Raw genomic sequence first — 25,532 nt, 5'->3', positions numbered from 1 at the left:
TGGCCTTGTGTGGCCACTTAACCCCATTTGCCTTGCAAAAAAAAAAAACAACTAAAAAAATCTCAGGTCAAATATAAACTATTTTAAAAAATTTTTTAAAGAACTTCAATTTCCTTATTTATAGACAGGAACATTTAAGCTCAGAAAGGTCAGCTGACTTGGAATTCATGATGACCCCTCTATTAAGTCCTTCTCCCATGTTGTTTGCCTTCATTCTTGAAAAGGACTATGACATCAGGGAGGTGATACCATGACAAGCACATGAATTGGATTTGAGTGAGGTGGGGCTGTGCTAAGTCACCAGCCTCACTTTCTTCTCCAGAGTCATCTGGGTCCTGTGGCCAGATATGGATCAGTACAATTGGAAATGGTCCCAGATGCAAGGTAATCAGGGTTAAGTGACTTGCCTAAAGTCACAAAGCTAGCCTGAAGTCAGATTTGAATTCAGTTCCTCCTGATTCCAGAGTCCATGCTCTATCCACTGTGCCATCTAGCTGCCTGGCCTTCCCCCTTACTGTGATGCCAGTAGAGGATGTTTACTAAATTAATCAATAAATTAACAAGTTGAGGAGAAACAGCCTTTGAAATTCTCTAAGATAAAGAATCCTTCATGATATCATCTCTGAATCTGAAGTATGGAGTAGAGATGATCTGAGTTAGCAGAACACAATTCTCATGTAAGGAAGTAGTACAATGCAGAAAGAAATAGACCTGGTGTATCAGGAAGATCTGGGTTTAAACTCAACCTCAGATACTTACTAGCTATGAAAAGTTTAAAAAAGCCTTCAAGCAATATGGAAATATCATTATCATCATCATTATCTTCAACATAGTTTAAAACTTTATGCCCAGACCTGAGTAAATTCAAGGACCATCCCTTAGCTAAGTACTGAAAGATATCTCACAATCAAGTCATTGTGTAAAGTCCAAGGCTGGAAGCAATGGCCTACAATGGCATTTATGAATGTGGCCTAGTATAGGTAGCACAAAAAAAAAAAAAAAAAAAAAAAAAAAAAAAAAAAAAAACAAACTTCTAGAACAGAAACACTTAATGATGGAAATCCCCCTCAATTCTGATTACAGAAAAGGATATCAGGCAAAGATCTGGTAGGTGTAACTACCATCAGGTTCAATCTGGACTCTGAGATGCAGAATCCTAACTTCATAAGGGGAGCTTTCATTTCAGAAAACTGAGCAGAAACAAAAATGACCCAGAGTTCCTTTTGCCACTGCAGGGACATCTTCTGTTCTTCTGAAGTTGAATAATAGGAGGACAGAGACTCCAAGTACTTCCAAAGAGGTGATTCTCCCCCCCTTTCTTTGGAGATGTGACTATATAGGGTCACTAGTAGGAGTGGAAATATTTAGAAAAGCCTGTGTTTTAAATACACTTTCTCTTTCCCCCCACCAAAAAAAATTAGTATAACTTCTTTTTCTTTTCCTTTTTTTTAAATAAACAAAAAGTCAGAATTAGGAGTAAGACTGATCAAGAGAGCCATTTGTTCCGATCTGATTTCAAGGAAAGAAGAATTCAGGTGGTCCAGGAAAAAATGAAAAGGAGAGGTCTGAACACTCAGAGACTTTTGGCTCAGCTCCTCTTTTTCACCTGTAAGGAGTCTCAGGGTGTAGGAAGTTCCAAAATATCCCTGACATGAGAAAAACCAGAGCTTTGAGGGCCAACGGCCCAGATTTACTGGGCTGGCCTGGAAATCTTTTAGGAACTATCAGGTGTCTTCTCACATCCTCAACCCTCACCCCACAACAAAACGCACAGGTCTGGTAGGCAACCATGATCTACCTCCATCTGCCCAGTTCTTTCTCCATCATACTACTAAACTGAGTATAAAAATGTCACCTTGGACAAAAGAATAATTAATATACTGAGATATACAGTGGAAGTAAGGGGAATAGAGTAGAAGGAATAGCATTTGAAGAAAAAAGACTTTCCCTTGCTCTCTTTCAATTCAACAAACATTAATACTGGGTGCAAGTTACAGACAAAGTACCATCCCAGATTAAATATGAGAGAAGAAACATAGAAGGGGAATCCAGGGTAGGAAGCTGACAAAACAAGTATGCAGTAAGACAATCCTAGACATCCTTCCTGCCATTTGGAGCCTTTTCCTGGTTCCAATACTAGCACCTTCCTTTTTAATTTGCCCCACCCTAGACTTTCCAGAAGACTTAGTAGCCACCTGTTCTTTCATGATCCAGAGAGATTCTTGATCCAAAAGAGACAAAACAAGATCAAGGTCCTAAGAAAATCATCTCCAGAGAGTTCACTTTCAAGAAGACCTTGGGAGTCTCACAACTACATTTACAGAGGAAAACTAATTTAGTTCAGAATGCCTGATACAGAGAAGCCTTCTACAGTCTCCTTTGCTTCATCCTCATCTAGAACATGTCTTCTTTTCTTTATTATTCTTTATTTCAGGTAACGGGGTTAAGTGACTTGCCTAAGGTCACACTGCTAGGCAATTATTAAGTGTCTGAGGTTGGGTTTGAACTTAGGTCCTCCCAACTCCAGGGCCAGTGTTCTATCCACTGCACCACCTAGCTGCCTATAGAACATATCTTCTAATCATGGGAGGTCCCTGGGTTTCTGTCCTGGGCCCTCCTCCTCTTACACTATATCACCTAGTGAACTCATCAGCTCCCATGTAGTAACTTGCCATCTCTATTCTGATGATTCTTAAAACCTACTTTCCTACCCAATCTCTTTGATGACCTCCAATCTCACATCTCCAAATGCCTCTCAGACACCTAAACTGATGTCCAGTAGATATTTTAAATTCAAGCTATCCAAAATAGAACTTAATCTTTCCCCAAAAACCCTTCCCCTCTTCTACTTTCCTTGTTACTATTTGACTCTAGTTTCTCCCCACTCAAATCCATCCTCCATTTAGCCACTAAAGTCATCTATCTAAAGCTCTCTCTAAAAGCTCCAGTGGCTTCCCATCACCTCCAGAATTATATATAAAGTCCTTTCCTCAATGTTCAATGTCTTATTTCTGTCCTACCTTTCAAGTCTTCTTATGCCTCACTTTCCAACACATATTTTTTCCATCCAGTAGCACTGACCTCCTTGCTGTTCCACAGGCAAGACTCCATCTCTCATCGTGGGGGTCTTTTTCTTTGGCTATTCCCCCTGCCTGGACTCCTCTCCCTGCCCATTTTTACCCACTGTTCTTCCTGGCTTCCTTTAGGTCCCAACTAAAATCCCATCTTTTACAGGAAGCCTTCTCCAACCCCTCAATTCCAGGACTCTCCGATAATTATTTCCTATACTGCTTGTTCACATATATTTGCTTGAAAGCTGTCTCCTCTATTAACTTCTTGAGGGTAGGGTCTGCCTTTTGCCTCTTTTTTATATCCTCAAAGTTTGACAAGGTAGTCAGCACATAGTAGACACTTGATGAACATTTATTTATTGAATGATACAATGATTCCCAGAAAAGGAGTATTTAACACCAATAATAAAAAGTAGACTTCTGCCACAAAGGCTATCTGGAACTAGCAATAACATCGAAATCCTATTATAAAAGTTCAGTTTTAGCTAAAGAACAAGTCAGAAAGGCAGAATGAGATAACTAAATGATGCTTTCACCACCTAGTGTGGTAGTCACAGATCTAGTCACACCTTCCTTCTGTAACAATGGAGTTCTAGAGAGGTCTAAGATCTTAAAAGTTCTTTTCTCCAACACTCTTTCCCTCATCCTAGTATTCCAATTCATATTACCAAGTACTAGAACATTTTAGGGACCAAACATCAAATGGAAATGGTTTCCATTCACCTCTTAGAATGATTGACAGCCTGCAAAAAGTCATAAGAACCACATGACGGGTAAGCATGCTCAAATTCTGTAAACCTCTAAGATGATGCTTCTCAGTTGAGACAACCTGATCTGTAGGCAGTAAGAGCTCTGCAAGCTTCAACACCTACCAACTAATATCTCTCTTGATTTTCCAAAATATCAAGGGTAGAAGGCAAAGATGTCATGATCCATTATGAAGATCGATGGAATCCACTTTCAACAAGTTCAACATGAACAATAATAAACAAGGTTGGCCTCAAAAAGGGGGTAAGAAATGCATTTCCCTCCATTCTTGGCAGAGCTCAGGGACTATGGGTGGTGCTGTCAGACACAGGCATAGAACACAAATCATAGGCTGTCAAAGCCAGCTGATGTCTTGGTCAGCTTCACAGAACTGATTTCCTTCCTCACCTAGCTTTTATTTATTCTTTTTGTGACAAAGGCAGTCTCCTTTGGGAAGGGAAGGAGGAAGGATACAGTTGGAAATGAAAGTAAGGTGAAAACAAGAGATAGCAATAAAACTTTTGAAGACAAAAAAAGAAAAATATATCCATAAAACAAGCACAAAAACATATACATATATTTACCAGTAAAGGTACAGAACCATATTTCATCAAGCATCTACTAGGAGAAAAGTAATTTTCTAAGGAATAGCTTTTCTCTATCAAAGTCATTTTTCTGCTGTGGTTTTTAAAGAATCATATCTACTAGGGAAACCCAATCAGTTTTGCCAATTAAATCCAGCCCAACAACCTTTGATATGTACAAGACCAGATGTTCCAGTTTGATTCATGGTGGAATTGATATAAAGAAGGAAGCCTAAAAATAATTAGCTCTCATTCACAATATCTGGGTCATTGAGGTCATTCTAACCATGGAAGAAAATCTAAAGTTAACACATTTTGTTCAGACAAAACCTTGGTACTACATGCCAAATGTGTGACGGAGGAATGTCAACTATCTGTTACATGATGTGGATTCTACCCCATAAAATAATACCTCCTCTTCCTAGGTTCCACCTCTTCTCATCCCTCACTTCATTCAAAGCTCAGTTTACCTCCTGCATCAAGTTTTTCTTGATCTGTCCCACCACTGATACCTCCCCACCAAAATCATCTCACATTATTTTGTATACATTTTAAAATAACTTATCTGTGTGTGTGTTGTCTGACCCCAAAAGGCAGGGAATAATTTCATTTTTGTCAACATATCTTCTGAATCTGATATAGAGTAAAGGTTTAATAAATGTTTGATAAGTGAGCAACTGAAAATAAGGTACTGTGTGAATCTAATTTCTAGGATCACCCAATAACATATTGAAAGACCAATGGGGTCTTTGGGTCCTGAGTCAGAGATTTTCTGTTGGTGGGCTCCTATGGGCAGCACTGATCTACCACACCACAGAAGCAATGACTGTTTGAACCACCTCCCTTTCTGCTGACTGCCACTGACTTTAATATGTGTCAGTGCATGGTGTGAAGTGTGTTCAACCTACCTGAAAATTCTATTCAATTAACATTTATATGCCCTGTGGCTAAGGCCATATGGGGACTGTGAGGACATTTCTCTAAAAACATTGCCTACAATCTGAGTAACTGAAATTGTAACCTTCAAGAAGCTACTATGTCTCTCTCTCTCTCTCTCTCTCTCTCTCTCTCTCTCTCTCTCTCTCTCTCTCTCTCTCCCCCCACCCCCCCTCCTCTCCTCTCTCATTTTTCAGATGTTGCCAAGAGACGGGAAATACAAAAGCATATCTTCGCACAGTCATTCCAACAACAGTTGAATAAACATGCAACCCGATACCTCACATCTGGTATTTCATCACTGCAAGTACCTTATTCACGTTCAAATATATTTAATACCAGAGAAACATTAGAGGGAACAATGTCTTGATCAAGGCATTAACTTACTCCCAACCTGTCTGGATAAAAGCAGTCATAAACAGCAAATCTCTAATCTTCAACCAGATGGAGATGACTGTTTTTAAAAAGAATTGCTCAGCTAAATCTTGTCAGAATTCAGATCAACAGCATAGTAAGCCTACCACCATCCGCTCCACCTACAAGAGCCTTGTGGAAGGGGTCAGGTTTGAGTGATTAATTAAAACTTTTGTAAATGGCTTTAAAAGCCAGCTTATTAACATATGTAAAATGTTATAGCAGCTACTAAATCTTTAAATTGCCATTTTTTTTAATGTCTTAGGTTAGGGAGGGGAATTGTGGATTTTTGTGTCTTTTCTTTTCTTTTTGATAAGTTTGCCTTCCTACAAGCTTCTTGGTGATGCAAAAATAACTATCCATAATTAAAATTCCATTAATAAACTATTTCATTTTCTTGGATCAGCCTTTTTTTAAGAATTATAAAATTAACAGCCAATTAGAAATTTGACATAGATATTTCTTCTATGCCACCTCTAAACAACAGAAATATGCATGGATATTACGAGAATTCTCAAAGGAATAATAACAATCAATTTGATGAACGAATCCTCTTTGTATTTGTGGAACTGAAGCATCAAGGGGAGGGCAACGATCTGTAACATATGTAGAATATCGATAGCCCAGCCATGAGTGCCTGCAAAATTCCCAAAGCCCTCATTCCTCGACTCTTTCAGAAGGCAGGGCAAGAACAGGCAAGTATAGCCTTCTACCAAGAAGAGAACTCACAGCAATCACTAGGAAGAAGAAAAAAAAGCTAATGTTTGGAAATAAGCAACAGATAGAAAAGGTCCCGACACTCTACAGGGGTCATTATTTTCCATTCTCTGAACTAAAATTCTAAGATACCAACCAATCTGGGCTTTGGAGAACGTGAGTCAGAGAAATGGCTTGGGGGTCAGTCATATTAGTAGAGATCTCAACCACCACCACACATCAGTCAGGCCTCCCAGCCCTTCTTCTACCACCACCTCCTGGGAGCCAGTGCACATCACAGAAATGTCTTATCTTTAGAGCAAGAGGTCAAATCAAGTCATTTGTTTTTCAAAATCACTAGGAGGGAAGGAGGAAGTCAAAAACAGAAGTAGGTCTTTTCTCTGAACTCCCCAGGCTCATTCCACTTTCACAGGCATAGAAACTTGGGAAAAAATGTAGTACAAAGAAGGAAATATAAAATACAGAGCTGAAAGGGCCATTTAAAAATTATCCATTCTAATCATCTCTTAAAGAGTAAGACATTTCAGACTAAGCACCTTTTGTATTTATACCCTATAGACCTGGCTTCTGCTTACCTGGCCCCCCAAACTTGGGCAACAGAATTCCAAGCAGTTTTCTTTTTATCTGAATACTAGATTCCCTAGAAAGTTATACCTCATTAGAGATGCACACAATAAACTAAATTATAAAAAGATGTATATCTTAGGGAAAATTCTGCAATACTGGCTTCTTTGAGAATTTGTTACTACCTGGTGTTTTCATCTGCTCAATAGAGACATCTAGGTGAAATTTGGAATCTATCATCAGTTCAAGGACAAGTTCAACATTGTTTTCCAAAACTAAAAAGTTCAGTGTATTTTTCAAGCTGCATGAATGGTAAAACTTAGAAGATTAATAATGAAATATTTATATGAAGTGATAATTGATCACATTTAGTCTAATTCTAAAAAAGAAACTAGAAATGGAGATTCCTCTGAAATATATTTTGTGTTAGAAAGCATAAATCACAGTCTAAGTATCTCCATTTGTCTAAGGCTGGAAGGCATGAGGGTCCTTAACCTTTAACCTTAACCTTTTCTAAGTACAAACTTTTAAATTTCTTCCCCTCTGCCAAGACCTGAGTTCAAATTCAGTCAAAGATAATAAATAGCAAAAATCACTAACCATTATCTGTTATATACATACCAGGGTGATAGTGAAGTTAGAATGACATAATATTTATAAAGTACTCTGGATGAATACTAGGGAAATTTTTATTGGAATGGCATAGTTTTCTGGATTAAAAAAACCATAAATGCTGGCTCTCATTATTATTAACTGTAAACTTCTTTTTAATATTTTGATAACTATATTTCAATACAATTAGTTTCCTTTTAAAAGCATGAATGTATATCTGACAATTTTGATTACATGAAAATTAAAAGTTTTTTCTTAAACAAAATCAATGCAGCTAAAATTAGAAATGAGGGGAAAAAATCTTTGCAGCAAATTTATCTAATTAAGATTTCATTTCAAAAGAATATAGGAAGCTGAGTCAAATTTATAAGAATAACAGTCATTCTCCAACTGATAAATGCTTAAAGTATGTGAATAAAGCAGTTTGCAAAGGAAAAAAATCCAAGCTATCAAGTACCATATGAAAAAAGTGATCTAAAGCACTAACAATTAGAGAAATACAAATAAAAATAACTTTAAGGTACTACCTCATATCCATTAGATTGGCTAAGGTAACCAAAAAATAAAATAAAATAAAATAAAATAACAAATCTTGGAGGGACTGTCAGAAAATAAGTACCCTACCCATTGCTTTCAGACCAAAGGAGTCAATCCAAGATCCAATGACCAAATCCTAGGACCCAGAACAAACTGAAAAGGGAGTTATCCATAAGAAGAATCCATTTCCTTCAGAATGATAGAAAGAGAATGAAAGTCAACCTCTGAAGATTAACAGGGTGCCCTAGAATATACTACTGGAGCTCTCAATAACCTTGGGTTCTGCATCTTGTTATAGTGATTACAATGGCTCACTGGTTCTCTCACATGAGAATGGAACTCCTTTCAACCATGCCAGTTCCCTTGTATCCTAACCACCTATTTCTCCTTGGTAAGTAGTATGTTACTGTGGAAAAAATATTGAATTTGGGATCAAAATAGTAGTTTAAGATCCAGCTCTACCATTAAACTGAATTGTGTAACTTCAAGCAATTCCCTTTGCCTCGGTGATCCTCAGTTTTCTCATGTGTAAAAAGAATTGAAACCACTACTTGCCTCAAAGAGTTGTGGGAATCAAAGAAAATTATATTGAAAAGAACACTTAATCATCATGGACTATATAAATGAAAGTTAAGTTGTTACTGTTAGCAACATCAGGGGGAAGGGGGGAGATGGAAAAATAGAAGAAGCAATTGCTATTCTCTGGTCATTCTCTTATAATTTGGTGACAGGAGGTTAGATATATCACAAGCAATCTCATCAGTCTTTTCTGTAGCTGGTTAAAAAACAAAACGTAAATACTCTGATCCCCACAAGAGGACTTACCAAGTCCTTGCTAGGGGGCCTGCTCAGGATGGCAAGCATTAAGAGCATGCTCAATAATTTCAAACAAGAAGGCCAGTTGTCCTTGCAGCTGTCCTTGGGGAGCACCTGGGGCACTTAGATAGGCATCACCTGCAGCTGTCCATCTGTTCTGAGTAGCTGGGGAACTGGAATTCCAGGGTGCCACCAGACATTCTCAGACATGAAATCCATTTTTTGCTTGTGATCCCAGGACTACCCCCTAAAAGGTCTTAATGCTGTCCTGCCATTAATGGAAAAAAAGAGCAAAGTAAAACGTAAACCACACTTTAAGTTGCTTCAGCCTCCTGTGATCTCATGTCTGTCCTAAAGCAAGTATTGGAAATCTCGAGATTTGGTGGGTTGCTTTATTTCCATTGGAAAAGTTGCTTAAATATAGATCAATTCCAATGAGAAAAAAAAGATCATATTATCACACATATAAAGCTTTTGATCTACAACTGGTAAATGGAAGAAGTTTTCTTTTTCTAGACCTGGAGCAAAGACTTTGATTGTTTTACAAGACAAAAACAGTTAAGTAAAAATCGATGAGGGGATAGTGGAAAAGGGGGAGTAAAAGGAAAAAGATCCAAGAGAACTGTTTGCTCATGCTAATCTCTTTCTACAGAACCTTTCCCTTGGTTGACAGACACAAGGGTTGATGAGTGCTCCCACTGACACTCAGAAAATGGTAGCTCTGGAGGGGGAATAGGGGCTGGGAATGTTTCCTACTTGATATAACCTTTGCATTTTTCAAGTCAAACCCCTTTTGTCTTCTCCAAAACCAAATTAAAACAACAGCACAAAGCTGAGTCATAAATAATATACATGCTTCTGTGCATGCAAGCTCACACGCATACACACAGACAAACAGGGATGAAGAGAAATGAAGGGAAAAGTTTCAGTGAGCTTCAAAAATCTTTGCTCTAGTGATATGAGAAGACTTTTAGATCAAAGAATAAGAAGGGAGGAGCAATCTAGCAAAGCAGAAATAGCATAGTTAAATTTCATATTTGAAAGAAGAATAGAAGAGACGATCTTGCCACCTCCTTCTAAGCCTAATAGGCTTAAACCTCAAGAGATTTTTTTTTCAATTCTCTTCTTTCCTGACATAGCACCTGTTCTGCAGTCTAGCTTCAAGGAAACCTCATCACCCAGAGGAAATAGTACTGTATTCGACCTTGCCTCTTGTGCGACTCAGGACTGCTGACATCATAGCATACTTGAAGGTCTAGGAATGCTTGGAAATACTATAGCATCTCTCAAGTGAAAAAACAACACCACCACTTGCGTTTTCACAAAAAGGCATCACATCATTTCTGAATATACTATATAAGATACAAAATACTTAGAATGACTTTATTTTGAAATCCTGAGAGAATAAGAATGCTCTTAGGACAAGACTCTCTCTCCAAATCCCTAGTCTTGTTTCCAGTTATCTATCTTCATTTGCAACAAGAAGAGGAGGCAAGGGATTATATAAAATACTGGTTCTGGAAAAAGAGGTTCTGTGTTCGAGAGGCTCTACTGCTCACTGCCTGGTGACTTTAGTAAAATAGATCATGGCTGCCTTATCTATATAATAGGGTGTGTTGTTAAACACTCAAAGAGGGGTTGTTAAACCCTTAGATATCAATGATAAATTAAAGTCTATGAACCTCTGAAAGCCTGGTCTCAAAACAGGGTTTCTCTTAGTCATATAGGGACCAACCAGTATATTTCTTTAATCCTTAAAACAACAAATAACCCATGGAACTGGGGTGAATATTTGGTGCTCCTCAGGAGACTTCTCCAAGTGTTCAGGCACTAATTATCACTTTTAAAACTGTGCTCATACCTCAGGACCCAGGCTAGGGTGGGAAGCCAGGGGGATTCCCCATAGTGACTGGGAATAGCAAGATGAGCCCATTGTGAGGCCTCACCCCATGCCACAGTCAATGTCTTTGTACAAGCATCAGCTGGATGAAAACTCACTCTGAAATGCCCAGGTGTCAATCCCAATCAGCTTCTCCTGCAAAAGCTTGGCTCTCCTGTTTAACGGAGGCTTTCCACAGATGCGGTCAATAAATCTGCATGTAACAAACTGCAAGTATCCACAGGAAACTACACAGACTCAGATCTTCATGAAATGTCTTGAGTAACACACACACACACAAAGACACACTTTCTCTCTCTCAATCTCTTTCTCTTTCTCTGTCTCTTGTCTCTCTCAATCTCTCTCTCTGTCTCCACTCCAATCCTAAGTACCAAGCAGATAAAGCTGCTCAATAAATACTGAGTAACTGAGTGATGATGCCTGTTGATTAGCAATTCAATTATATCTTAGGCAGTGTTGCCACAGTTAAGACTCACATAAGAACACCGTAGTGATCAGCTTGCAGTTTAGTGGTGAATTTCCTGTTAAAGCTGAGGTGGAGACTGGCAAGAATTTAAATCCCCAGAGAGGACATAGAATTTTACAAGACTTGGGGGAGTGGGGGTGGAGAGAATGTGTTTTTCACTGCAATATAATACATGGCTCTGAGGTAAAGAGACCTAAAGGGAAATTATCTTTCCCCCAATTTTCAACTAATTAGACTAATTATAAGACATATATTTTGATTTTTTTTTAAATCTCTAAATAAACTCAAGTCAGCACACCACACACCAATTACCATCCCCCATGCTCCCCATTTATTGATATTTTTATCAACTCAAAGAGTTGTTTTAAAGGGAAGAAGAAAAGGGGGAAGAGAGAGAGAGAGAGAGAGAGAGATGGCAATGAGAGAAGATCAAGATCGTGATGATAACTCAAAGAGAGACATTTGGGGAGAAGGAGTCAGGAAGAGCAGAAAGACCGTCAGAAAGAACCAGGGAGACAGTCAAGGAGAACAAGAGAGGGAAAGAAATGATAAGGAAGAGAAAGAGAAGACAGGGAAGGAAAAACAAGATAGTGAGGACAAATCACAGAAAGATAGGGAATGCCAAAGACACAGTCAAAGAGAGTCCCAGAGATCCAGAGAAAGAGTAAAAGAGATAATAAGGAAGAACGAGAGACAGAAAGACAGAAGGATACTTTTAAAAATGTCAAGAAAAGAACAATGAGGTTAGAGATACAATTACAATAATCACATGCGAGATTTCAAATGAACCCTTCTTTCCCAGTTTTTCTTCAACAATGATCGAAGAAGGGTACTAGAGCAAATACTCCACAAGAAATCCCTATAGAAACATAAATAAGTTCCTTCACAGAGTCCAGGACTGAAAAAAAGAGAGCCAGAATCTGTGGAGAATGAAATAGGGGTCCTATCTGAGAAGCCAATATAAGTGCATAGAGCAAGAGAGAAAGCCTTCAGTAGCACACTGTTGAGGAAAGCCCCAGGATAAATGGGAGACACAATTAACCATCATAGCTTAAAACATAAATGGAATGAATTTACCCATTAAAAGAGACTAGAAGATTATAAAGTAGAATTCAACAATATGCAATTTTTAATTAGTACCCTAAAACAAAGATTCACATTTGATTAAGGTGAGGAAATAAAGCAGACTATGACTCAAGTGATCCAAAAGTAGGTAAAATTACCATATGAGACAACACTAAAAATAAACAAGAACCTACTTTATACTAAAAAGTATCAAAGGGGGAAAACAATATCAATATACCTTACAAATACAAGCTATGTGATTTGGGATAAAATCATACTGCTCTGGTTTATTCTTTGCCACGACAAATTAAAGAAAGTGCTGATTTGCATTGGCAGAGGAAGTTTCCTCATCAAGGAGTTCTCCATACCAGTGAAATGACAGGGTTCTTCAAAATTCAGTTCATATCCTACACTTAATATATACATGCATTGACATGTACTTCAAGAAAAAAGCAAAAAGAAAGCTATCAAGCTTATAATAATTGATGACTGTGTAATGTTCTCAGGACTAGATAAATCTATCAAAAAGAAAAGCAAGAAACAAATTAAGGACCTGAAAACATCTTTATTTGGGTGAAATATAATAGATCTCTGGCTATTATTGAATGAGATTACAAAGATATACACCTATTACTCAGGAGCACATGGCATTTTCAACTAAATATTGATCATATGTTAGACCAGCAGACCAACTTTTTCTCTCATGACTTAATAATCATATTAGACATCATCATCATCATCATAATAATAATACAATTAAAATTATTGAGGACCATCCCGAAAAGCTTTGGTCTAGGGAGTTATAACTATTGATGTTTGTCATATTATAAACTAAAACATCTCATTTTTATAGAAAATAATTACCTTGGGAATATTCAGAAGAACACATTTTTGAAAATGACTATGTTGGGTCATAAAACCTCAGAAAGATTGAAAAGCATAAATATTGAATAGAATCTTTAGAGAATATAAACTAAAATAAAAATTATAATCATTAAAGTGTCTTAAAAGAATCATACTTAGGAGCGGCTAGGTGGCGCAGTGGATAGAGCACTGATCCTGGAGTCAGGAAGACCTGAGTTTGAATCCAGCCTCAGATACTCAATACTCAGCTGCGTGCCCCTGGGCAAGTCACTTAATGGCACTGCCATGCAAAAACAAAACACAAAACCCAGAATCAGAAGATAGAGAAATTTCTTTCAGCAAAACTCAGAAGACATAAAACATTTAGGAATCTACACAGAAACTATATGTGTGTATGTATATACATATATTAATACACACACACACACACACACACGAATGCAAAACTTTCTTTATAGAATGAAGAGCTAAATAATTGCAAAACTACAAACTGTTCTTGCTTGACTATGCCAACTTAGTAAGAATGGCAATGATGCCTCAAATAATTAATTATTAAATCCAAAAAACATTACTTTAGAGAGCTGGAAAAAAATTAAATTCATCTGAATAATTCAGAAAAAACAAGATTAAAAATCTCAAGGAAAATGATGTGGGGAAAAAAAGGAAGAAGTGTTAGGGCCAAGCAATATCAGCTCTCAAACTATATTTATAAAGCAGTAATCATCAAAAATATTACTACTAACTACAAATAGAAATAATTATCAATAGAAGAAATTAGGCACAGAATATCAAGAAACAAATGAAAACAGTAATTAATTGTTCACTAAAACCAAAGCAATTCCAACGCCTGGAGTATTAACTCAAAACAGCTGGGAAAACAGGAAAGCTGTCTGGCAAAAATAAGTTTGGGCCAGTACCTCATACCACAGACCACAAGAAGTGGCACTGGGTCTGGATTCAGAAAGATTCATTTTCTTGAGTTCAAATCTGGCATCAGACACTAGATGGGTGATCCTGGGCAAGTCACTTAACCTGTTTGCCTCAGTTTCCTCATCTGTAAAATGAGCTGACGAAGGAAATGTCAAATCACTCTAGTATTTCTGCCAAGAAAACCCCAGACACAACTGAACAACAACAAAAAAAAAATCTCAATGTTAAAAGTAATACTGTAAATAAATCAAATAAACAAGGGAGATACTTTTCACAATTCTGAGTAAGGGTAGGCTTTGTGTCTAAGTAAGGGATACAGAAGATTCATTCCAGTATATGCTGGCTCAGAAGAGATCTTTTTTTTCCTCTTAATTTCTTCATATTCTTATGTGATTAATACATAAACAGGTACACACTTAATAAATTCTTGGCAATGTGAGTTAACGATCATAGGACATGAAATGAACCAATCTTTATTACATAAATTTAAAAAAACTTTCATACAAATTATTGCTAAGGGAAATAATCATTTCTCTTACAAAGGTCTAATTTTTCTTATAAATGTCTATTTTCATATATAGAGAATTAATACTACTATATAAGAAAAAGAGCAAACTCCATCGGGTAAGAATTCAAAGAATGTTCACAGGAATGAAGGGAGGGAAGAAAGGGAAGGGAATATGCTTTTATTAAACATCTACTATGTGCACTGTGCAAAATAAGCATGATACAAATATTATCTCATTTGATACTCATACTACCCCTGTACCAGCAGTCATTTCCAGAAAATGAAATGAGGCAAACAGGTAAAGGGAATGGCCCAAGGTCATACAACTAGGAAGCATCTGAGGCAAGATTTGAATTCAGACTTGCCAACTCCACACCAGCAAGGGCTATTTTTATTTTTGTACACAATGTGTGGATTTGCTTTGCTTGACTATGATTATTTGTTATAAGATTGTTAAGGGATTGAAGGGGGAAAGGGAGAGGACTACAAGATAATTTTGGATCTCTTGTCCTGAATTTATTACATACCTTAAATACACATATTCACACACACACACAAAAAACACATACAAACATACCCCCGCCACCAAGCTGTTTATAAATTCAAATTCCCAGGTTTTATAAAGAATCTTTTTAATGCTTTTTGCTCATAGTACTCATAATTACTAGTGCCTGACAAGTTCAGGATAATGAAAAGTTTTTTAAAAAAAAAAAAAGGAAACAATGAGTCTGGAAAAGGGGAGCCCTCTCTTCTCTGTGTACAGAAACAATAACATGTGAGGAGTGGGAAATGAAGACCTTGAAACTTTCCACCCACAGCAGCTGAGCGGCTTCAACCCAAGTCTATTTTTCCAGACGTGATGTTTCATTTGGCTGCGAGGGTCACATGACAGCTGCAAGCTAGGGCCTTAAGGTTTGTTTCTGCCTCTCGGTGACACTGACAGGCTGTGAGAGACTCCAACAGTAGAGAAAGAAAAAAATTTTTTTTCCTTGTTTCCATTACATCATCCAAGTCATACTAGGAGGGGATGGGGGAGGGGAGGGGAAGAAGGGGGGCACAGCTGGTGGCAGCTGCAGAGCCATCTGCTTTCTCCTTAACAGTATGGGCTAGTTTATCCTGCAGACTCCTACGGCTCCTGATGGAGAAGAAACAGGATTAAAGGCACAACACCCCATTATGGAAAACCTTTCAAATTATTTAGAAATAAATTACTCTGGTGCTAAGTTAACTGTCTCAGGTAGGCTGCTGGGCCCGCACCGCCCTTCTCTGAGCTGGGGATGTTTGTTTGTGTCTCTTTAGTCTCAAGTCACAGAACAAACTCTGTCAGCTTCATGTTCACAATTAGATGGGCAAGATGTACAACCCTCCCCCCTACCACCTGCCATCTGCCTCTCACAAGGTAAGTAGCCAAAAGTAAAACTCTACAGTGAAAAATATTTATTTAGTGGAGGGAGGAGAGGGGAGGAGGAGAGAGAACCCAACTAATCCCAGCACAAAATCTGTGCCCACATCCATGAGTACTCTAAGGAAGCTTCTCAGGATGAACCACCAGCTGGAGTGAGTAGGACGCATCACTAACTTATGGCCCGGCTGCAAATGCATTAAAGGGTGATGATTCTCCAGTAGGGCCATGCTTAAGAAACACAAGAACCACATCATGAAATGAAGGATGGGCCAAGTTGTATCTTGATAATAATGTAAGTGGCCAAAATCAAAAAATCAAAGTCTATAATGAAGGAAGACCCAAATTTGGGGTGAGGAGCTATAGCTGTTATGCATTTAGGAGCATTCCCTTCCTGTTGCTAGACACTAGCACATGTGGGTCTACTAAGCAGTAATTCCCTGAATAATCTAGTGCCAGATTAAGGTGGACTGGGAAGCATAATAGCTCTATCTACCAAACACAACTGTAAAGGCACCTGGCTTCTCTCCATCACCAAAAACAACACAGGCTTGTGAAATATAGCCATCAGACCTCTGAGCATCAATCACATGAATGTTCCTGTCCAATTACTGCAAAAATAAATTCCATGCGACTTACCATACATTTTGCCTTCATCTGATAGGATGATTTTTCTCCTCCCACAAGGTGGATAAATGGCCAGGGCCTCCTGAAAGCTCTGTTCAATATCTGGGCTCCAGACTCCCTCGGCATCATTGTCAATGGGCTTATCTGCAGAGTCACTCATTCTCTCAATGTTTTCGGCAGGACTTTCGCTGCCGCTCCAGCTGCTGGGCTCAATGATGACGGTTGGGGTCTCCAAGCCAAAGCTTGGAGTCTTTTAAAGAAAAGAAACCTAAAAGGAGAAAGAATCACAGCAGAATAAGGACAAAACATTGATAAACATTCATTTAAACATGTACTAAGCACTCTTGGTAGATTTAACACCATCGCCTTTAATTCTCTGGTACCTAATATAAAGTTTCAGTAATACAGTCTTTGCCCTCATCAATATCATCCCACATCATCTCACAATCCTCAAAATGACCATTTGAGCTAAATTATTCTGGAGTTATTCTAATCCTTATGGTACAGAGCAAGAAACCATGTTTAACAGAAGTTCCATGTTTACACAGTTATCAGAGGTACAGTCCACATCCCAGGTTAACTTGATTTCAAGATTAGCCTCATTCCATACTGCCTATCATAGAGCTTACAGTCGAATTAGGGTAGAAGGTATCAATCAACTCAAAACAAATACATTCACGAAGATGAATATAAATCTCAAACATACACATGTATATGTGGGAAGCCTAAAGATATTTCATACAAGAAGACACCATGAAGCACAAGTCCAATCAATAATCAGCCCAATAAAAATCTAGTGGGAAAGGAAAAAACCCATCTTAGAAAGACAGACACACATACACACACACACACACACACACACACACACACACACACACACCCCTCTGAACTACTGTGACAGGCAAATAAGTATTACAAGATTCAAGAAGGTCATCAACCAGAGTGGTCAGGGACAGCTTCATGTAAGAGAAAACATTTGAAGTGAACTTTAAAAAGACAGCTAGGAAGCCAGGCAAAAGAAAGAGAGGCACTGAGATGAGAAAGCAGTCATGTTTGGGAGCCAGAGTGTTGTCCCTTTTGGCTGAAGCCTACAAGAGGGGAATCATGTGAGACAAGCCTGGAAAGTTCAGTCTGTGGCAGATTATAGACAGTAATAAATGTTAGCCAGAGAAATTTAAAATAGCTGGTAAATTATGATTGGGGGTGGGGTGGGGCTAAGAAATAAATGATAAGAGTAAATATATAGAAAAACAGATCTGGGGCATACAGATTTGGACACTATTACAGGGGCTCTAGGCATAAAATAAATAATGAGGGTGATAAAAGTTGCTGAGTAGAGGAGGAAGAGTGAAATGTGAGATATGTTGGAGGGGTGAGAGCCTAAAATTAGGTGAATGAACATTCTAGGTGAGGCAGATAAAGAAGTAAAATAGGATCTTAAGGTTTCTATTACAACAGAAAATGTAAAAGCTCAGGTCACTGATAGAAATAAGGATACAGAGAAAAAATGATAGACATAGCACCATGTTGAATCTGAGGAGAAAAAGGGGAAATCCAAGTGAAGTTATCCTCTAGGTGGATCAAGAGGAAAGGTGGCTCTAGAACTCCAAAAAGATCCAAACTAGTGATGGAGATTTGGGAGTCATCTTCATAGTTGAGATTGTTGGGTTTGGGGAAAAAGGAGCTTGAACTAAAGAAAAGAACAACGGAAAGGAGTTAGAAAGAAGAGAAACTAATGAAGAAATCAGAAAAGGAGAGCACAGTGTCAAATGCTATGTGAGAGTAAAAGAAGAGAATTGAAAAAAAAATCAAAAACCTTACAAGATTTAGGATTGTTTGTTCCTTTCTAATTTTAGAGAATTTTTTTACACAAATAACTTCATTTTAAACACTATAGAGTGCAAAGTCATTTTCAAAGTGGAAGCTTGCAATCCTCTTCTGTACTCCCTGGGACATCTCATATAGAAAAAATGAGACACCAAACATACATGTAATAATCACCACAGCAATAATAACCCAATGAAAAGAGGAATCCCATAACAGAATGGTACCATAAAGTGCATCTGAATGATTTGGGTTTGGAAAGTACATCCAAAGAGAGGGCTATGTGTTCTTACTGGAAAAACAACTTGATTTAGAGTCAGGAGTCAGACTTGACTTCAAGCACCACCACTTATCTCATGTCCTCTGCTGAGTCTCTTCCCTAGTTTACCTCACACCTCACCCTCCAAAAAAATTTCTAAAAAGTCTCTGAAAAGATGGCATCTTCCTGTGAGTCCTTCTTTCAATAAGGTGTTTCAAGTTCCATTATTTGGGCTCCAAAAAAACTTTTGCTTCTCCATAGAATATACTCATTTATAACCTGGGTTCTTAAAAGTACTCCCATAATAACTCAGTAAGGGAAGTGTGAGATACTAGATAGAACCACGGACTGGAAATGAGGACCATGTGAATTTAATTCCCACCTCTAAAACTTGCTATAGCACCTTGGATAAATTATTTAACCTCTCTAGGTCTTAGTTTCTTCATCTTGTAAACTGAAAGAAATGAAATGTTCCTTCCAGGACTAAATCTATGATCCTTCAAAATGTCAAATTATTACCACATCCTCAATAAGAGATATTAATTCAGCCCTATTCTGAGATCAGGTAAGTCTTGCTCACATACATATCAGAATTCTGATTTTTGACAAACTGCTTGGTTCCTTAGGGATGTAACTGAGGAATGTAATGTAACTATTGTTTCTTGTCATATCTCATATTCAAAGAGTTTAGGGCATAGTTCTCATCTGTTTAAAGCTTTTGCCATAGGGCAAAACAGCTCCCGAGCAAATGGACAGCACCCATACAAGAATATGAGCATGTGGCACTCTTGGGTACCTGAAGTCTCTCAAGCAGCCTCCTGAGCACCACCAAATCCTGAGATCCATCAAAAAAAAAAAACAAACCCTGGCCAAAGATTCCCTGAGGAAGCAAACAATTTGAGCTCATTTAATAGAAAATAACTTATTAGAACTTTCCCTTCACTATTGAAGATTCTTTGCCTTCTATCTAATTTGGAAACCTCTGGGAAAAGGAGTACTCTAAGATGCCTATCCTTCATATGCAACCATACATTTGCTACCAGAAAAGATTAGCCTCAGAAAACCTCTACTTACACTTTGGTGAGAAAACACCAAGTTATATATTAAACCTCAAAAAACAATCCTCTTTATTAACTCCCCAAATAAATTCCTAGTTGTCTGCATTTGTGTCTGCACTGATTTATAAATGAAACACAAAACATCCTCTTTGTTAACTCCCCAGATAAATTCTAAGTTGTCTGCATTTTTTGCTTTTTTGGGTTCCCAAAACATGGCACCTTCCTTCTGGGATCTTAAAAAAAGACTTATGGAAAGACACAATGAACTCACCCTTGATGTAGAAATCTACTTCATCTCAACTTGTTTGTTCAGAAAACTAAGAAGATGAAAGGATGCTGCTAGACCAAAACTAATGAGATGAACAAAGTCCCTCACTATCATTCTTTGCTATTGTCTTTGCCATTGTCTTGTTAGTTTTGCTGAACTGTTTTCCTCTTTTTTATTTTTGTTTTAACAAATAGCTCTCAGAAAGAGTTGGCTGGAAGAATACACTGGAAAATGTAGGCACTATGAACACAAAAGACATCAATAAAAAAGCATTAATAAAATTCAAGAGAATGTTAGCCTGCACTAATGCAAAGTTTAGGATCCACATTGCCAGTATCACAGTAGATCCCATTCATGTGGTCAGTTCTGTGCACCACCTTTTAAGAGGGAAAATGACAAATGAGAGCGTGTCGAGGTGGGTATTCAGAATAAGGAAGAGTCTAAAAACTAAGTCATATAAGATAAAATGTTCCTAGAATAGTTACAAACTCTGCTCAAATACTACAAGTTTTAGGGAAGAAAATTCTAAATGATGCCAGATAAAGATGACTACATTTAGAGGTAAAACTGCTCTGATAGGGAGGATGGAATAACATTAGGGTTTCCAAAGCTAAACTATGACAAAGCATGGTAAAGCAGTTACATCTTCCAATAAAGATCCAACTCTCAGTCTAATACACCTTCTAGGTAGGGAGTGGGAGCTGGGGAGGGGGGGGCAGGGTAGGTAGGGGTGAGAAAGGAAGAAGCCGAGGAGGTAGAGGATGTAAAGAGCAGTACTAAGAATTAGCTTATATTATTTTATTCAATTCTGCATTGGACAAGAGCCGGGACAAATCCAATCTAAACAAGCCCATGGGGCTCTGCAAAGGCAGAGTTCCTTATTACAATCCTAGGGCATTGGCAGTCGCAGAATAAGCAGAGTATTTGTTGACTGAACACCTGCATAAGTTCTTGGTCCTGTCCTCCTAACCCATCTCGTAAGACAAAAGTGAGGCACATGGTAGAGGCTCAATAAAAATTTCTTAAACTGAATTAAGTAAGCACATATCCAATATTATACCACAACTGATCAATCCTCGCTTCTCAGTTCCTGTCAGCACATGTCTCCATCAGCTATAGATGTGGTCTAGCCAAATAAGGTCTAGGTATAATTGATGCAGATGTTTGGTACTTTACCGCTCCACTAAGTTAAAAACTCTTTCTTGGCTTGGACCAATTGTCATCAAATCTAAAACACATATTCCCAAGGACACCCTGTGAATACTACAATATCTAATAACTGGATGATGAAATAGAAAATGACAACTAATAACCTTTTATTAATATAGAAAAAATGAATTCACAATGTATATGTGATCTTCTAATCTGAGGACTTAAGACAGACCCCTGAAGACAGTGATATGAATTTAATTAGTATATAAAATAGGTTGGAGTTCATGACTCCACCACACAGCCTTGAGATATATTTCATCCCAAGAAGCTTTCTTTTTTTTAGAAAGATTTTATTTGAGTTTTACAATTTTTCCCCTAATCTTTTTTTTTTTAGGTTTGTTTGTAAGGCAAAAGGGTTAAGTGGCTTGCCCAAGGTCACACAGCTAGGTAATTATTAAGTGTCTGAGGCTACATTTGAACTCAGGTCCTCCTGACTCCAGGGCCAGTGCTCTATCCACTGCGCCACCTAGCTGGCCCCTTTCCCCTAATCTTGATTCCCTCCCCCCACCCCACCCCCCACAGAAGGCAGTCTGTTAGTCTTTACATTGTTTCCATAGTATACATTGATCTAAGTTGAATGTGATGAAAGCGAAGTCATATCCTTAAGGAAGAAAAATAAAGTATAAGAGATAGCAAAATTACACAATAAGATAACAGGCTTCCCCCTCCCCCAAATTAAAGGTCTTTGTTCAAACTCCACAATTCTTTCTCTAGATACACATGGTGTTCTCCATTGGAGAGAGCCCCAAATTGTCCCTGATTGTTGCACTGATGGAATGAGCAAGTCCATTGAGGTTGATCATCACTCCTTGTTGCTGTTAGGGTATACAATGTTTTTTCTGGTTCTGCTCATCTCACTCAGCATCTCAGGCCATGCAGATCCCTCCAGGCCACCCTGAATTCCAGTCCCTCCTGGTTTCTCATAGAACAATAGTGTTCCATGACATACATCTACCACAGTTTGCTAAGCCATTCCACAACTGAAGGACATTTACTTGATTTCCAATTCTCTGCCACTACAAACAGGGCTGCTATGAATATTTTTTGTACAAGTGATGTTTTTACCCTTTTTCATCATCTCTTCAGAGTATGGACCCAGTAGTGGTATTGCTGGGTCAAAGAGTATGCACATTTGTTGCCCCAAGAAGCTTTTAAAACTCTTATATTGAGGATCAGTTTTATTAGGGTATAATAATAATAGCAGACATTCACATAGCACTTTAATGTTCTCCCAGAACTTTAGATATATATATATATATATATATATATATTATATATATTATACATATATATATTATATATATATATATGTATGTATATTGTGCTTCACAACATCCAATTTAAACTCTAATGGGTCTTCCTATCTATCACTATTTTGCCTGTAATCTAAAGTGATGATGATGATGATGATGATGATGATGATGTATGTCCTAAGAAGACCATGACATCAGGGGAGGTGATGCCATAACAAGTACCTGAATTGCATTTGAGTGCAAGGGTGTGCTGTACTAAGTCATCAGCCTTACTTTCTCTTCCATCTGGGTCAAGTGTCCAGATATGGATCAAGATGACTGGAGATGTTCCTGGATAGGAGGCAATCAGGATTAAGTGACTTGCCCAAAGTCACAAAGTTAATAAATGTCAAGTATCTTAGGCTGGATTTGAACGCCCATCCTCCTGACTTCAAGGTCACTGCTCTGTCCAAGTCTCATATTGGAAGCTTAGAGTCAGGAATGCATAGATTCAAATCCAGTTACAGCTACTAGCTTTGTGATCCTGTAACAAGTCTTATAAAAATGAGCTTTAGGCAATTCCTGACATTTAGCCAGATAATCTGGCACAGTGGATAGAGTACCAAGTCAAGAGTCAGAAGAAGCTGAGTTCAAAACCAGCTTTATATTCTTATACACTGTGTGACCTTGGACCCCATTTGTCTCAGTCTCAACTTTAAAATAGCAATAATAATTGAACCTTCCTTAATATTTAATAATAAAAGATAATATTTATAAACTTCTTAAGCATCATGTCTTTAAGGTACTATATCAATGAAATTATTACTACTATTAGATGATTTACAATCTACTTTGGTGAAAAGAAATGCTACATCAAGTCCACAGGATTATGGTTTGAGTTTGAGGGTACAATCTTGCCCAATCCTCTCATTTTAAAGATATGGAAACTGAGGAAGCCCAGAGATATCATGTGAGTTGTTCAAGATAATTAGTGATAGAGCTAAGATTTGAACCTAGATCCAACACTCCCCAACACTGATGAAATCACAAATACTTTGCAAATTAACAAAGGAGAAAAGGGAGAGAGATGTTCAATGAGCTGCCCATGGTTACTACAACAGAATCTGAGCTAAGCCTTCCTCCCTCTATATCCTGATAGTACAGCTTTCTCTTCAAGCACTAGCCAGGACACAATCGCCATTTTCTTTAGTTTTCTTTTCAGTTAATTAATCCTCCTAAGCTTAACTTCTTCCAGAAACCCTTAACAGTCTTATGATAGTACACTCCAAAAATAAACACTGGTAATCATTTCCAAAGGCTGAAATCCTTCTTTGGCCTTTTCCTCCTTCTAACCATACTCCCTGAAAGGCAACTGCAGATAGGGCCAAGTACAAGGCCAAATGGGTCTCACAGTAAAACCTACTAGACTTGTTTAGCCAACCATAGTAGACCCAACCCTCCTGACAGGGAGGTCCACTGTCACTAATCCCTGATTCCCCTTCTCTTTATTTTTGTGGTCCTGGCCCTGGCAGAGGCCCTAAGTAACCAAAAAGAAAAAAAAAGAACAGAAAGAACCTGGATCAGCTACTTCTATATCAATACTTCAAAAAAATGTGTGGTACTATCATGATGGACGCTCCCTATACCACACCTGGAGAGCCAAGTCCTCAGAAAGTGCTATGGGACTTATAAAGTCAATGGTCTGGTGATGATACTTAACTACACTGTTGCAGAGAATCAGTCAGCAAGCTTATCGTCTAATGCTTTCCAGTTTGTTACAGAATGAGAGAGACCATAGTCCCTTAGCATAAACTGCAAGAACCCAGGTTCAACTCAATGCAAGGACAGGGCATTGGAGGAAGACTTGGAATTTTTCAGTCACACATTTATAACCAATGATTTTATGCAGCCAAAAATACAGTCTATCTTGAATCTAGAATTATAAGACCTGACTTTGAATCTTGGGATGGTGGGGAAGGTCATCTTTCCCTTTCCTAGAAAATGAGGTCAGACTCGGTACTTGTTAAAACTCTCTTCCAGTTCTAAATGCTATCACTAGATAATAAGGAAGGTAAAAGAAAGGGGGAGGGGGCACAAAGAGTTTGAGGATTGGACAACAATTTAAGATTAGAAGAAAGTAAGAAATAAAACCAAATTAAGACCTTGTGATCATCTGACTCATTTTCAGATAACCCGAAAACTGTAAAAATTGATGTAGTGAAAAATGAAAGTGCATTCCAAGTTCTTACAATTAAAATATTTTCTACCATTTAGGGAATGCAAGAGAATAACAGTTACCAATCTGTTCAAAATGTAATAATTTCTCTTCACTTATCAACAAGTATACTTGGCATCATCATCATCACAGGCATTTATAAAATATTAACTATGTATCAGACACCACGTTACAGCATGAATTCTCATATCACTGTGGTGAGAAAGGGGTGTAGCTGACATCTAACAATTCAATCAAGTCATCAACCTGGGAACTACCCACTATCAGGATCACCCCACAACATACAAATGAGTTACACTAGCCTTACTCCACCCTTCCACTTCTTCAAGGACAAAGCAGTCCTTTGCCTGCTTAGTACACAGTGGCTTCAAGTTCTAAAGCAGCATCTCCTACATGAGAGATTTGGGAAAATCAGCATAAATGAATTCTTACCTTCCTTCCCCTTCCCCCCACCTCCAAAAAATTCCTGCCCTATCTTAGTAGCTAGCTCAAACTAGGGAAACAAGTAGGGAGAGAAAGAAATCTACTTCTCTACAAAGGAAAAAAATTTTTTAAAGTTTACAGTTATATTTGCCGACTTATCATTCCAGTGCAAGGATAATAAAATAAAATCAATAATAATAAATGTCAACAACTGACATTTATAGAGCAAAAGATTTTCCATATACATCTCACCTCACCAT

At 37.9% G+C, this 25,532-nt stretch overlaps 1 protein-coding gene across 10 annotated transcripts in view; it reads right to left on the bottom strand.

Annotated features, from left to right (window-relative positions):
* Positions 1 to 25,532, bottom strand: part of TEAD1 (TEA domain transcription factor 1) — a 288,298-nt gene that overhangs the window by 173,411 nt on the left and 89,355 nt on the right. For all 10 annotated transcript variants that reach the window (XM_074230327.1, XM_074230331.1, XM_074230332.1 and 7 more), the window contains exon 2: positions 16,773 to 17,028. In XM_074230327.1, coding sequence (XP_074086428.1) covers positions 16,773 to 16,920 — 148 coding nt within the window. In that variant the 5' untranslated portion in view covers positions 16,921 to 17,028. The remainder of the gene's footprint in view (positions 1 to 16,772; positions 17,029 to 25,532) is intronic.

The sequence above is a fragment of the Macrotis lagotis genome, chromosome 3, assembly GCF_037893015.1.
Source record: "Macrotis lagotis isolate mMagLag1 chromosome 3, bilby.v1.9.chrom.fasta, whole genome shotgun sequence".
NCBI classification, from domain to species: Eukaryota; Metazoa; Chordata; class Mammalia; order Peramelemorphia; family Peramelidae; genus Macrotis; species Macrotis lagotis.
Note: the sequence above shows the minus strand (reverse complement) of the source record. Positions and strands in the feature narration are given on the sequence as shown.